Below are 15,812 nucleotides of genomic sequence, written 5' to 3'. Positions count from 1 at the left end.
AAGTTTTTACAGATGTCTGCAATTTACTTTCACATGGTTACACAAGCATGTGTGTGTGCATGCACACACACACATGCACAGAATAAGAAAGAGGACATTCAGGAGCACCTGGGTGACTCAGTCACTTAAGCATCTGACTCTTGATTTCTGCTCATGACATGATCTCGGGACCTGAGATCAATCCCTGCTTTGGGGTCCATGCTGGGCTTGGAGCCTGCTTAAGATTCTCTCTCTCTCTCTCTTTGCCTCTGCATTTCTGCCCTCCAGCCACCCCCGCCATGTGTGTGTGTGCTCTCTCTCTCTCTTTCTCAAAAAAAAAAAAAAAGGGGACATTTAAATATAGCAAAGTATTGACACTTGGAAGTGGAGAATCTACCCAAGTGGAGAATATAATCCAAGTGTTACTGTACTAGTCTTTCCATTTTTCTCTCAAAATTTCTACTTGAAATTTTTCTAAGTAAAAACTGGAAATAACAAGAAAAACAGAATAAAAATATCTGAATGTCCTTGGGAAAATAGTCCTGGGGGCCTAAAATCTCTAAGGAATCAACTTTCTTATAGGAAACCAGATACTTACATGGTCTTTAAGCAAGTTAGACCACAGGTCATTTGCATTTTTGCATTTTTGCAGCTGCAAAGAAGAGTAATAACCAATCTATGCAAAGCCTCTGACTGATACTCTTTAGGAAATCTGCCAGAGTGGATTAGGAAGGCACCTGTTCTGCTGTATCTCTAATGAAGCAAAGAAAGTTATAATGGGATTTCATGGGTGTGGGGCATAATTGGATTTGGTGGAGGACATAATTAAATTTCACCAAGGGCCTACAACCTCTGCCCCAGGAAAATAATGAAAGGGTCAGAGGACCTTTCGTCTTGCGTAAAGGGAAATATGTAAAGCCTGCAGAAACTCGATAGTGCATGCCTGCTCTTTCCCCCTCTCCTCAATCATGGGACAGCAATACTACCACTTTGAAGATCACTAGAGTCTCAACATGGGGCAGAGGGTTGAAAGCACCGTAGGTAACACTGGAATACTATGAAACTCACTGACTGGTTTCTGCTGTCCCCTAGTCTCCTTAATTTTCTATCTCTGCCTCAGGAAGTACAATTGAAGCAAAATCCAGCCCAGAGAAAGGAAGCCTCCCCAGTATGGGCAGATTCCAACACTCACGTAGAAGGCCAGGTTGACCAATGCAGGCAGCCAGAGCCACCTTTCCCAACTCTGTGTGATGCCAGGTACCCTGAAAGCTCTGGGTACAAAATAGGACCTGTCATCTGACAGGTTTCCTGTAGGGTGTGTCAACTGGTGGCAAGCAGGCAGGCTGACTCTCTCCCCAGCACAAAGCTAATGTGCTGAGAGGTCTTGGTCTCTCACCCAAGGAGACCAAGGCCTCCCTCAGCAGGCTGTCAAGTGTCCTTTCCCAGAGCAGTTTCCAGAGTTGTGGCAGATGCTACAAGTGTAGTCAAGGGTTCTGATGTAGGAGCCCAGCCATCCTGCTTCTAGGCAGGGCTTGACAGAAATGCCTGGTTCTCTGCCCCAGTCCCTCTCTTGCTCTCAACCCTTGTAACTCAGCATCTTTTCAGTGATAACCCAAAGTAACAACCCTCACCTCCAGCCCTCTCCACTTGGGTTGACCCATCATTTCCATCCCATCTGCTTTCCATTCTCCAGAAAGAGGTCAAGTTCCTTGGTCCTCTGATGGCTCCTCTTCCACTGCCCATGCCCCTGCAGATCTGTTCTTTTCTATTTTTTCTTCCAGCTATTTCAATGGGATTTGAGGAGGGAGGAGCAGTAATATGGGTGTTCATGTCATCATCCTCCTGAATCAGAAGCCCTTCCTTGGGTTTCCAGTCCTCCTATTTATGCCGTAGTGTCTACATATCTTCTTTCTTCCTAATTCTGGATGCCTTTGGATCACTTCCAAAGTGATCACCCCACCCCACACCTTTAATCTTCCCTCTTCTTAGCAATGAAATCAGGAAGGGCATCTTATGGCACCACTGCAGAAAGGAGTCAGCACAGCAGGCCAGAGACTGCTATTCCTGGAAAGGCCTGCTTGCAAGGATGGCCCTCGGTTAGCATCTGGGAACTTGGATTTGGGGAGAGTTCCCACCATTTCCTGACTAATAAGTATGACTCGCTGTGCCTGAACTGCATGTGCAAATGATATGGTTTATGCTGCCCACCTGTTTTCCTCCTGAAAGTCTGGAATTTTGAGGTATGCTAAGTAGAGGGAACCTACATGACCAGCCCCCGATAAAAACCTTACATGCTGAGTGTCCAACGAACTTTCCTGCTAAGCAATAGTTCACATACACTGTCACGGTTATTGCCCGAAGAGTTAAGTATGTCCTGTGTAACTCCAGTGGGAGAGGAGTCTTAGAAACTCATGTCTGGTTTCCTTCAGACTTTGCCCCATGTGCCTTTTACCTCTGCTGATTTCGTATTTTATCATTTTGCTACAATAAATCCTAACCATGACCGTGGTGACATGCTGGGTCCTGTGAGTCCAAGAGAACTGTCAAACCTGAGGGTGATCTGGGGACTCCTGACACATACTACTTATAAAACAAGTCTTTCTGCCTAAGAATAAACTTTAGTCATGGCTTGAGGTTGTGTTTGTCTGGCACGTGTCTGAGAGATGTCTGTCTGGAAAACCAGCCAAAGAAGGTTATTACCATCTGGTTTTAAGGTCTCTGGTTATCTCCTTTCTGGCAGACTGAGCCATTGCTGGCTTCTTTCCTCAGCCTGGACGTGAAGTCCTTCCATGGGCTCTTACTGCAGCAATGCTCTGTCTCTTTGTCCTGGCACATGTCCACCTGAGCAGGGGCTCAGCCTCCCTCTTGCCCAGCATCCCTCCATTATGGCCCCACCATGGTCTGCAGTCCCTCACTCTCATTGCCCATTCTCTCATTTACATGACAAATAGCAAGTAGTCCCCGTCTCTGCCTAGGCTTTCATTTTCATTCATAGTTAGAAACTGTGACCATCCCCTAAGTAGATTAAACCATCTGTCCATCTTGCCCACAAGCTAGAGCTTTGCAATTAAAGCGCTGAATCATAATTTCAGACTCAGATGATGCCGAACCACATGCTAACATTTAAAACATACTCCCAGAGGAGAAAGTTGTTGAAAAACCTCACACACTTGGATCACCAGCTGAGATGGAGAATGTGAATTAGTACAATGTCTGATTACTGAGTATTCTTTTTTTTTTTAAATAAAAGATTTATTTCTTTATTTTAGAGAGAGAGAGAGAGCGTGAGAGTATGCTCGTGTGAGCAGGAGAGGCAGAAGAAGAGGGAGAGAGAATCTCAAGCAGACTCCATGCCAAGGGTAGAGCCCAATGCAGGGCTCAGACTCAGGATCCCAAGATCATGACCTGAGCTGAAACCAAGAATCTGACCTCAACCTCCAGGTGCCCCTCTGATTACCGAATATTCTTAAGGAGAGGTTTTTTTTTAAAGCAACATTTAGCGGGGAGACCAAAGAGCAGGCAACTATTAATCTAGCCCAAATTAAATGGCAATTCTTAAATAATTCCCCCTAAATTATTTACTTAACTATAGATATCCCTAAAAGCTAAAATAATAAGGGGGCAGGAGAGAGCTGCCACCTAACATTTTAGTTTTCAGTGGACTAAACTTATAACTGAATACCATTCCAAAAATGTCTGCATTACTCTTTAAGTTAGCCAATTTTTCATAAAAATTTTTACATTATAAAAATTCATTTCAATATCAATTTTTTTCAAGCATCCAGAGCCTTTTCCACATAAAGATAACAATCTACAGTATTTTAATATATCTTTAATATATTTTTTAAACTTATCAATGCAAATGTTCATTTTTTTTAAATTTTATTTTTATGCAAGTTTAAGAATGCAGATGTAAGAAGTGATTCAGAGAGATCTCATGTACCCTCTACCATAACATCTTCCAAAATACAGCACTGTTTCAATATCACCACCAGGAAAAACGGTGCTGGTACAATCCACAGAGCTCATTCAGTTTTTGCTAGTTTTACATGCAGTTATGTGTGTGTGCATGTGTGCATGCGTGTGCACAGTTCTGTTCAGTTTTATCACATGCATACCTCTATGTGACCACCACCACAAGTAAGATATAGAACAGTTCCATCCCAAGGATCCCTCATGCTACCTTTGTATAATCACGGCCCCTTCCCTCTCTTTTCCCTCCCTCACTCCTGGAGACGCTGACCCCGTTCTCCATCACCATGATTTTGTTATTTCTAGAATGTTATATAAATGCAATCGTACAGTATGGGACCTTTTAAGATTGGTTTCTCTCACTCAGCGTCCAGGTTGCTGAGAGTCAACAGGTGTTTGTGTTTTACTGGTGAGTGTGGTATGGACGTGTCGGTCAGGCCACCCCGTCACCCAGGGAAGGACATTTGGGTTGTTTCCAGCTTGGGGTTGTGTCAAATACACTGACTATGAACATTCATGTGCAGGTTTTGGCATAAGTACACGTTTTCATTTCTCCGAGAGTAAATGTCCAAGAGTATAGTTGCTGAGTTTTATGGTAAGCACATGCTTAGTTTTTTTAAGAAACTGAATACTTTTTTCTAGAGTGGCTGTAACATTTTATCCACCCACTAGTAATGTATGAGTGATACAGTTTCTCTGCTTCCTTTGGCATAATAAAATTATTAATATTTTTTAAATTTTAGCATTTTGATAGGTTTGTGGTAGTATCTCAATGTGGTTTAAATTTGTAGTTCCCTAACAGCTAAGGATGTTGCTTATCTTTTCATGTTCACATTTGCCATTGGAATGTCCTCTTCAGGGAAATGTCTGTTCATGACTTTTGCCTATTTCATAATTGGATGGTTTTTTACTGTTGAGTTTTGAGAATTCTTTACATCTTCTGGACCCCAAGGACTTTGTCAGATACATGGTTTGCAATTATTTTCTCCCAGTTTTTAGCTTGTCTTTTCATCTCCATGGTCTTTCACAAAGAAGAAGGTTTTAATTTTGGTAAAGTCTAGTTTTCCAATTTTTCCTTTTATGAATTGTGCTTTTGATGTCAAATCTAAAAATTTTTTTCTAGTCCATGCTCTCAAAGATTTTCTCTTAAAAATTTTTTGTGAAAGTTTTTATGATTTTATATTCTATATTTAAGTAGTTAATTTTGAGTTAAAACTTTTATAAGGAAACTTAGGTCAAGGTTTATTTTTTGAAGTACCTCCCATACTGTTTTCTATATTGGCTGTACCAATTTACAATCTCACCAACAGTGCACAAGGGTTCCCTTTTCTCTTGGTTTTGTTCTGTTTTTACAAAAGCCATCCTAACCGGTGTGAGGTAATATCTCTCAGTGGTTTTCATCTGCATTTCCTTGGTGATTAGTAATGTTAAGCACCTTTTCATGTATCTGTTGGCCATTTTCAGGTCTTCTTTGAAAACTACTCAGGTCTTTTGTTCATTTTTAACTTGGGTTATTTTCTTTTTTGCCAATGAGTTGTATAATTTCCTTATATATTTTGTATATTAACCCATTATCAGATATATGGTTTGCAAATATTCCCTTCCATTCCATACACTGTCTTTTCTTTTGTTCGTTGTTTCTTTTTGAGAAGAAGCCTTTTACTTTGATGCAGTCCTTCTTTACTTTCAGTTTTGGTGCTTGTGTTTGGGTATCATATCTAAAACAATTGTTGCCAAGACCAATGTCTAGGAACTTTCCCCCTGTTTTCTTCTGGAAGTGTTACAGTTTCAAGTCTTATGTTTACGTGTTTAATCCATTTCAAGTTAATTTCTGTGAGTGGTGTAAGATAGGGGTCCAATTTCATTTTTTTTGCATGTCAACATCCAGTTTTCCCAGCACTATGGATTGAAGAGATTATCCTTTCTCCATTGAGTATTCTTAGCTCCTTTGCCAAATATTAGTTGACTGGACATGCATGGATTTATTTCTGGGTTCTTCATTCTGTTCCTTTGGTCCATATGTCCTTCTTCATGCCAGTACCACCAGTACCACACTGTTTGGATTATTTTAACTTTGTAATATAGTTTGAAATCAGAAAGAGTAATGCCTTCAGCTTTGTTCTTTCTCAGGATTGCTTTGGTTACTCAGGGTCCTTTACAGTTCCATACAAATTTTAGGATTCTTTTTTCTATCTGTGATAAATGTCATTGGAATTTTTATAGGAATTACATTGAATCTATAGATTCAGTATGAACATTTTACAATATTAATTCTTCCAATCTATGAGCATGGAATATTTTTTTATTTGTTGTGCCTTCTTTAAATTCTTTCATCAAAGTCATATAGTTATCAGTGTTCAGATGTTTTATTTATTTCTAGGTATTTTATTATCTTTGGTGCTATTATAAACAGGATTGCTTTCTTTACTTTTTTTTCAGATATTTTGTTGTTAGTGTACAGAAATGCAACTGGATTGTGTATGTTGATTTTGTAGCCAGTAATTTTACTAAATACATTTATTGGTTCTAGCAACTTTTGGCGGATTCTTTAGATTTCTATATACAAGATCACATCAACTGCAAACAGAAATGTTATTTCTTCCTTTCCAATTTATATGCCTTTTCTTTTTCTTGCCTAATTTCTCTGGCAAGGACTTCCAGCGCTATGAAGAGTAAGAGTAGTGACAGTGGGCACCTTGTCTTGTTCCCGATCTTAGAGGAAAAGCTTTCAACCTTTCACTGTTGGGTATGTTACTGGTTTTTAGTCTCATAAAATTGGTTTTTAGTCTCATATAAAAAATATACAATTGGAAAAGATAGATGGTAGGATTTTGATCTTCTGAAATGTGCAAAGATTTGTTTTGTGACCTAACAGACAATCTATTCTGGAGAATGTTCCATGTGCATATGTGAAGATTGCACATTCTGCTATTATTGGATGGAATGTTCTGTATATGTTATGTCCATTTGGTCTAAAGTATATTTCAAGTCTAAAGTTTCCCTATCACTTTTCCATCTGGATGATCTATCTATTACTGAAAGTGAGATATTAAAGTCGCCTACAATTATTGCACTATTTCTCCTTTCAGATCTATTAGTATTTGTTTAATATACTTAAGTAGTCCAATGTTGGGTGCATTATATTTACAATTATTATAACCTTTTCATGAATTGACCCATTTATCATTATTTAATGACCTTCTTTGTCTCTTGTTAGATTTTCTGACTTAAATTCTATTTTGTCTGATGTAAGTCTAGCTACTCTTGATCCCTTTTGGTTTCCATTTGGATGGAGTATCTTTTCCATCCCTTCATTGTGAGCCTGCTTGTGTCCTTAAAGTTGAAGTTAGTCTCTTATATAGAGCATATAGTTGGGTATTGTTTTGTTTTTATTTTTATTCCATTTAGCCACTTTATACCTTTTGACTAGAGAATTTAATCCATTTAGATTTAAATAATTATTTATATGTAAGGATTTATTTACACTATTTTATTGTTTTCTGGCTCTTTTGTAGTTCCCTTGTTCCTTTTTTCCCCTCTTGCCATCTTCTTTTGTGATTTGATGATTTTCCATAAACATACACTTTGATTGTCTCTCCTTACTTTTTGTGTCTACTACAGTTTTTTGCTTTGTAATTATCATGGGTCTTACAGAATATAATGTTAAGATGTAACAGTCTTTTTTGAGCTCCATCACATAAAAAATTCTACATCTTTACTCCTCCCCATTTTGTTTTTGCGGTCATAATTTACATCTTTTTATTTTGTGTATCCCTTAAAAAATTATTATAATTATTTTTAATAATTTGTCCTTTAACTTTTACACTAGGGTTGAATGTTTAACATATCACCATATTCCAGTATTAGGATATTCTAAATCTGGTTATATGCTTACTTTTACTATTGTGTTTTATATTTTCATATGTTTTCATGTTACTAATTAGCATCCTTTCATTTCAGCTTGAGGAACTCCTTTCATCATTTCTTGCAAGGCGGTCTAGTGGTGATGAACTCCCTCAGCTTTTATTGCTTGAGAAAGTCTATAACTCTCCTTCATTTTTGGAGAACAACTTTTTTTTTTTTAAGAGTTATTTATTTATTTATTTATTTGACAGAGAGAGAGAGAGAGAGAGAGAGCGAGAGCACAAGTAGGCAGAGAGGCAGGCAGAGGGAGAGGAGGAAAACAGGCTCCCTGCCAGGCAGAGACCCTGATGCGGGGCTCGATCCCAAGACCCTGACACCATGACCTGAGCCGAAGGCAGAGGCTTATTTAACCCACTGAGCCAACCAGGTGCCCCTGGAGAACAACTTTTTCAGGTTAAATATTTTTGTTTAGCAGGGTTTTTTTTTTTTTCTTTTCCTTTCAACATTTGAATATATATTCTCACTCTCTATTGGCCTACAAACTTTCTACTGAAAAATCCACTGACACCCTTATTGGAGGTTCTCTTGTATTTGAGGAATTTTTTTCTCTTGCTGCTTTTAAAATTCCTTGTCTTTTATTTTAGACAGTTTTATTATAATATACACTGAAGAAGATCTTTTTGAGTTGAAAGGTTTGGAGGGCTTATGAGCTTCATGAAGTTGGATATCCAAATCTCTCCCCAGAGTTGGGACATTCTCAACCATTATTTCTGTAATAATCTTTCTACTCCTTTCTCCCTCTCTCCTCCTTCTGAGATTCCAACATGCATAGATTGCTTTTCTTAATGGTGTCCCATAGTTCAGAGAGGCTTTCTTCACTCTTTTTCCTTCACTTTTCCTTTGTTCTCCTCTGACTGGATAATTTCAAATGACCTGTTTTTTTCTCCTTCACAAATTCTTTTTCTGCTCAGTCAGGTCTGCTGTTAATGTTCTCTACTGCATCTTTCATTTCATTCACCGTGTTCCCCAACTCCATAATTCCTATTTGATTCTTTTTAAAAAAAGATTTTATTTATTTATTTGAGAGAGAGAGAGAAATAGAGAGAGATAGCAAGAGAGAGAGCATGAACAGGGGGAGAGAGAGAAGCAGACTCCCTGCTGAGCAGGGAGCCCAACCTGGGGCTCGATCCCAGGACCCTGGGATCATGACCTGAGCCAAAGGCAGATGCCCCACTGACTGAGCCTAGGTGGCGCCCCCAATTTGAGTCTTTTTAATGATTTCTATTTCTTTGTGAAATTTCTCATTTTTTAAATGTAGTGCTTTCCTGCTTTTATTGAATTATCTTTCTGGGTTTTCTTATAGTTCACTGTGCTTCCTTAAAACAACTATTTTGAATAGCTTATCAGGAAAATTGCAGATCTCCATTTCTTTGAAGTCAGTTACTAGAAAATCATTGTTTCCCTTTTGTGGTGTCACATATCTTTCATTTCTCATGTTCCTTGAAGTCTTGCACTGCAGTCTTCACATTTGAAGAATTCACCTCCTCTAGTCTTTACTGACTGGCTTTGGGAGAGAAATACCTTCCATCAGCCCTGTATGAATTCTGAGGCTTTTTCAGACCTTCTGTGGATACACATGTTCCACACTTCTTATTCCCTCTTAGGGAATAGTTTCTAAGATTGTATGACTTCTTTTGATCCTACAAAAGCAGGATTAGTGCTTAAAGCTTTCTGTTTACTTCCCCCAGGGTGGTAGTGACTGCTCGAGTTTGTGTGCTTTCTTCCAATCCCACAGAGTCAGGTTGGCTTTCTGTATGTGTTCACTAGCTGACTGCGAAGGCTGGCTCTGGCTGCCCTTGGGAATGAACCCTGATAACTGGCCATGGAGTAGTGACATGTGTGACTGAGGCATGTAGAGCACTGTGGGAGCCTGGGGACCAACATGGAGGATCTGTAAGTGGGGTGTCCCCAGTGGCTCATAAGTGGGTTTCCTGAAGGAGTCTGCAAAGCAGTTAGGAGATCCATGTCCAATCACTGTCCTCTGAGAGCCGTGGCTGCTATTCTCCCAGCTGCTCCTTGCATTCTATGTCATGTAACACACCTCAGAAATCTCAGTGAGAGGAGAAAGAAATGGGCCTCTTAGGCAGTGCCCCCACACAACTGGGTAAGCTGGGTGCTCACTCGCATGCTCCCCACTCCCCTTGTGGGAGAAATCGCATGCCAAAAGATCTCTCTTGTCACTGAGCTGTGCTGTCTTGAGGGAGGGCTGACACAGGTAAAGTGAAACTGTTCCTTTTACCCTCTTCAATGCATCCAATCTCATTACTTTTTGCTCAAACGGTGTGCTGGAACCTCACTGGACTTCTGGACTTACACAGAGGCACTATCATCCTTGGATGATTATCAGAATTGGTGTTCTTTGGGCATAAGATGGCAGAAAACTCCTATTTCACCATTTTGATGGTGTCTTAGAATAAGCTTGTCTGTGTCTACAGAAAACTTTGTTGTGATTTTGACGGGAATTTCATTAAATGTATAGATCAGTTTGGGCAGAATTGACATTTTCCTACACAGAGTCATCCAACTGATGAATATAGTATGTCTCTCCATTTATCTAGGATTTTTTTATTTCTTTGAAGCATTTTGTAATTGTCAGCACATAGATCTTATGCATGTCTATTGGATTTACACTTAAGTATGTCCTTTGCTTTGGAACAATTGTAAATGATATTGTGTGTTTAATTTCAGTTTTCACATCTGTTATTAGGACACAGAAATGAGATTGACTTTTGTGTATTGATCTTATATCCTGGAGTCTTACGAGCTCAGTTCTAAGAGTTTTGGGGTAGATTCCATGGATTTTTCTATGTAGATAATCACATAATGTGCAAACAGGGAAAGTTTTTATTTCTTCCCTTCTATTATCTATGTCTTTTAATTTCTTTTTCTTGCCTTATTGTACTGATATAACTTCTAGGTCTATGTTGAATAACAGTAGTGCCAATGGACATCCTTGATTTGATCCTGCTTTTAGGAGGAGAGTATTCAGTATTTCACCAGTCAGCATGATGTTAGTTACATTTTTTGTACGTATTTTTTATCAAGTTCAAAAATTCCCTCCTATTCCAGTTTGGTAAGATTTTGCATCAACATGTTGTCAAAAGCTTTAGGTGTATAAACCAATATGATCATGTGATTTTTTTCTCCTGTAGTCTGATGATATTATGAACTACATCAACTGATTTTTGAATGCTGAAGCAGTCTTGCCTATCAGGAATAAATACCATTTGGCTGTGGTGTATAATTATTTTTATACACTGTCAGATTCCATTTGTTAATATGTTATTGAAGATTCCTACATCTAAATTTATAAGAGTTATTGATATGTAGTCTTCCCTTTTTTGTAGTATCTATTTTTGGTATCAGAGTAATACAAACTATATAAAATGAATTGGGGGGACCTTGGTGGTTCAGCTGGTTAAACATTCCACTCTTGATCTTGGCTCAGGTCATGATATCACGGCCATGAAATCGAGTACCATGTTGGGCTCTGTGCTACTCTCTCTCCCTCTGCCCCTTCCCCAGCTCATGCATGCTCTCTGTCTATTAAAAAAAAAATTAAAATAAAAAAATGAGTTGGGAAGTGTTTTCTTCTCTTCTATTTTCTGGGAGAGACTGCATAAAATTCTTCCTTAAGTGTTTGATAAATTCTCCAATGAAACCTTGGCCCAGAGATTTCTTTGGGGGAAGCATTTTATTATTATTAAAAATTCAATTTCTGTAAGATTATAGGACTATTCAGGTTGACTATTCAAGTTGGTTAGATCTGGGTGTTTGCGATTTTGGGGAATTGGTCAATCTGACTAAGTCATCAAATTTATTAACGTAAAGTTATTTTCTAGTGTTCCTTCATCATTTTCTTAGTTCCTCCAAGATACCCATTCTCATTCCTAATATTGGTGACTTGAGTCTTCTCATTTTTTTATCAGACCTCCTGGGTCAGTCTAGTTGATGACCTTCATTCTATTTGTGGAGGTGGGGGCTCAACTCTCCACTGGATCCTGCTGATACTGGGGTAAGGGTTAAGGGTACTGGTGATCTGTTTCACCTTACATCAGTCTTGTTGCTGCTGAGTAGAAATGGAGGCTTAGCTTACCAATGGGCCCTGCTGACATTACCCTGATGAAAATCTAAGTTCCACTTGCTTCCACTAGGCAGGGGTAGAAGATTAGTTCCCTGCTCAGCCCCACCAATAGCACCACATTGAGTAACGAGAGTGTTACCACCGGCTACCAGTGTCTGATTACTGCCATGGATCAGAAGTCAGGTGAAAGATCAGTTCCTGCCAGGTCCTGCTGAAACTGGTGTATGTGTGCGTGTGTTCAGTTTTTCCATTTTCTTTGACTGATGTACAGAGAATAGAGCTAGAAAGGTTTTTGTTTTGTTTGTTTGTTTTTTTTAATCATCAGGCCACCATCTTCCCTGTCCTTTGGGTAGGGAGAACAAGGTTTTTCTTGGTTTGTCTATACCTATTAGAGATTCAGGGCATACATATATGCTCTTACCCAGGATATATGGAAGGCAATAAGGAAACCCAGACAACTTGCTGCCTTTCCCTTCCTCTGGTTGCAAGCTCCCTAGGCAGCCTGTCTTCATCTTTCTCCCTTTCAGAGGTTTCCCATGCTCATTTGTTGTGTTATGTCCAGAGTGTTCGTTTATTAAGAGGGAGGACCTGGGAGGAATAGGGCCGTTCCATCTTAGCAGAATCAGGAGTCCCTGTTTTCTTTTTGTAAAAATACCAAATTGTAATCCCATTGTATATATAGTTTTATATCATTTTTACTTATCATATCTTAAGTTTTTAATTTCTGTAAAAAATCCTTGTAAGTACAATTTTAAAAGCTATATAATTCCCCATTGAGTGGCCAGAACATGATTTACATAATCATTTTCATATTGTTGAAAATTTAGATTCCAACATTATTGCTATAATAAATAATGTACTAATGAAAACGTTTATGCCCTGAAGTTCTTCTGTATTTAGGATTATTATCTTAGATAGTCCCAGACATGGAATCACGCACAGCCTAATAGCAACATGGAAGAGTGCCTCTTTTGTTCTCACCAACACTGGGACTTCGACATGCTCTTAAACATGAGCCAATTTGTTGGAGAAAACAGCAATGTGGTACGCCCTCACGTGCATGTCTCTGATCACCAGGGAGCTTGGTCAATTGTCCTCCTTTTATAACCTGCCTTTTCATGCCTTTCTCCTGTTCATCTTCTGGGTCCTCAAGTATTCTTTGGGAATAAACTTCCAGCAGAAGGATCTGACTAAAACGGGTTGAAGTTTTCTTCAACCAAGAAAAATATAGGGCAATGTCAAAGATAAGCTAGGAGAGAAATAATTTAATCCTCTGTTCAACTACTGCAAAAATCAAGGGCTTAACAGGAAAACACCTGCCAATTAAATGAAGACATCAGATGAAGATAAAACGTATGAAACACTTCAGATTTCTGGATAACTCTTCATCTTGAAAAGTATGCCGTTTAAGAAGAATAAACATTTCCTGAATCTTACCTGCAGCATAACAACATTGTCACCTTCAAAAGTCACAAACACATCTGTGTCGCATTTTAGGCCTGAGATTCGGTTTTCCATCATGTAACCCTATTGCAGAAAAAAGAAAAGAAACATATTTCAAATTTCCAATTCCACCATTATAAAGGATGAACATTTTCTTTGAAATTAAACAAAAACACAGAAAATGGAAAAGAATAAAATAACTATAGTTTTTCTGCCCAGAATAACCATTCTAAGAATTTTGAGCCATCACACTTGCTTTTGATCCAGAAATATTTTTGTGGATTTGCCTTCATTATTAGTAACCATTTGAAAACGGTCATGTCGCATTTTTCCGAAATAGTTCAACAAATTGTGCTGATTTTTTTTTCTCTCTTCCAAATCTTGTGAATTCTAATAAATGTCAAGAAATTAGTGATTTCGTCCTAAAATACGCAGGAGAATGATGCCTCCTCAACCCCATCCCCATCCCTATCAAAATTAGCACATGTACCTGGTTCTTGGGACACAACATAAAAATCCTAAATTGCCACTCTGCATGTTAATATCATTAAACACATTGCATCATAAATTCACACTCCAGTTTCCAGCTAGTTTTTTTTTCTTTTTTTCTTTCTTTCTTTTTTTTTTTTTTTTACTTCCTGAAATCCTTATTTAAATGGCAGTAGCCTGCTGCTCATTTTCAAAGTGTTGACAGTATTTCTGCACACAAACTGGGAGAAGCAGCTGCTCAAGGGAAAGTCGATCAGCCCCAGGCAAAATGTGGAGCAGCAAAGTTTGCCTTTGTTTGGCCCCAGGCCCTTCCCCTTCTGAAGGCCCCAGCGCTGTATTTCTTCCAGTTCATTGCTCTCCCCATTAAATTCCCAGAATCTTTCCCACTCTTGAAATCTGCTTCCACAAATCAATCCTGCCTAAGTAAGTTATAGCAGAGGTGACTGTCACGCTACTTCTCCCAGGAGTATTTGTAGTTAGCACTGCAGCTCTGAAGAAGGAAAGACAAGATTTAGTCCCTGCTGAAATCTTCAAGTCACACAGAGCCTCACAGAACGGTGCTCCCATGGGCAGCCAGACACTCCTATCTCAAGACAACTTAACGCCCTGGGGGACCACCTTTATTTCTGAAAATGGCCATTTGAGTCAGAAAAGCCAGCACTTCCAGGGACCTGCTGCCTGCGGAGCCCTGAAGTCCCCGAGCATCAGTGCTTTGTGGCCCAAGAGCCTTCCTCTGAGGTCCCTACTTTCCCTCCCCATCCCCCCCAGTCATGGCAGCCGTCTGGGCAGGCCAAACTGAGCGTTCTGTCTGCGGGAATACTTAATTACTTTCGTAAATGTAAACAGGGTGTATGTATGGAAAAATAAATCAGTAGCATTTCCAATCTCCCCCAATCTTGTGCCATAACCACAGGGTTAAACCCGCCCCACAGGCAGACCACGTGAAATCAGGTTCTGACTGAATGTGACCAGAGCCCAGAGTGCTTCCCGGCCACAAGGCCATAGCTGACTCATTTTCATCGTCGTCGTGCTACCATTGATTGAATACCACCACAAACCAGATTCTGGACTGAGTGTTTTACCGAAAGAAACCTCACCTGTTAATCCACGTAATCCCCTTCATTCTGACAACAGCTATGTGAGGTAGGCATGACCCCATTTTACAGATGAAGAAAGGGAGGCTTGAGAGCTATGTCAGAATGATCTTGAATCTATCAAGTTCTGGTGTGGAAAATATTAACACTACAGATACCACCTCAGTGTTAGGAAGAACATTCGTACTTAAGGGGCATAGCAGCTAAGTGCTCAAAATAAGGATTTTGAAGAAACAAAATACTTTTTCTTTTGGCGCTTTGCTCTGGTCTCCCCGAGTAGGGATGAAAGTGCCTGGTTCTTTGTTGTTCTCTAACTCTTCCGAATTTGTACACACTCTGTCCTGGGGGAAACCAGGACCACCAGGACTTTAAAATGACCTGAAAGATAATTTACTTAAAATGCAGCAAAATCAGCAAACAAATAACAACAGTCTCTCGGGGAATGGGCAAGGGAGTCCTGTGAACATACAGATGCTCTATCTTAGGTTCGTTCTTCCAATACAGTGTAATTGATTTCTCTTCTAGATGGTGAAACTCAACCTTGAACCCTTCTTCATGTTTGAATATCGAGTAAAACCACATAATTGCTTTCATGAAGATTCCAGACTCTCCAGGGCCCAGACCCAGAAGAGGTACAAGGCACACAGCCATCGCAGAGCTTGCAGACAGCTGAAAACAAAACAGCCAAGAGAAAACCCAAAGCCAACCAAGTGCAAGTCACGGCTGTGGCTGGCACGTTGCTTCCAATCTCCCGAAACCACCAAGGGCATAGTTATGATCTAATTTCCTTAGAAAAGGCCAGAGACGGCTATCCTCATAAAAATCTA

General features: G+C 39.5%; 1 protein-coding gene across 1 annotated transcript in view; it reads right to left on the bottom strand.

Annotated features, from left to right (window-relative positions):
- The window catches only part of LOC111158452 (acyl-CoA oxidase like), a 328,739-nt gene that overhangs the window by 120,947 nt on the left and 191,980 nt on the right, over positions 1 to 15,812 (bottom strand). The window contains exon 13 of the mRNA XM_022520472.1: positions 13,397 to 13,486. Coding sequence (XP_022376180.1) covers positions 13,397 to 13,486 — 90 coding nt within the window. The remainder of the gene's footprint in view (positions 1 to 13,396; positions 13,487 to 15,812) is intronic.

Source organism: Enhydra lutris, unplaced genomic scaffold (genome assembly GCF_002288905.1).
Source record: "Enhydra lutris kenyoni isolate GAN:26980312 unplaced genomic scaffold, ASM228890v2 scaffoldscaffold59, whole genome shotgun sequence".
NCBI lineage: Eukaryota > Metazoa > Chordata > Mammalia > Carnivora > Mustelidae > Enhydra > Enhydra lutris.
The sequence above is the reverse complement of the archived record's forward strand: the minus strand, read 5'-3'. Positions and strand labels throughout refer to the sequence as shown.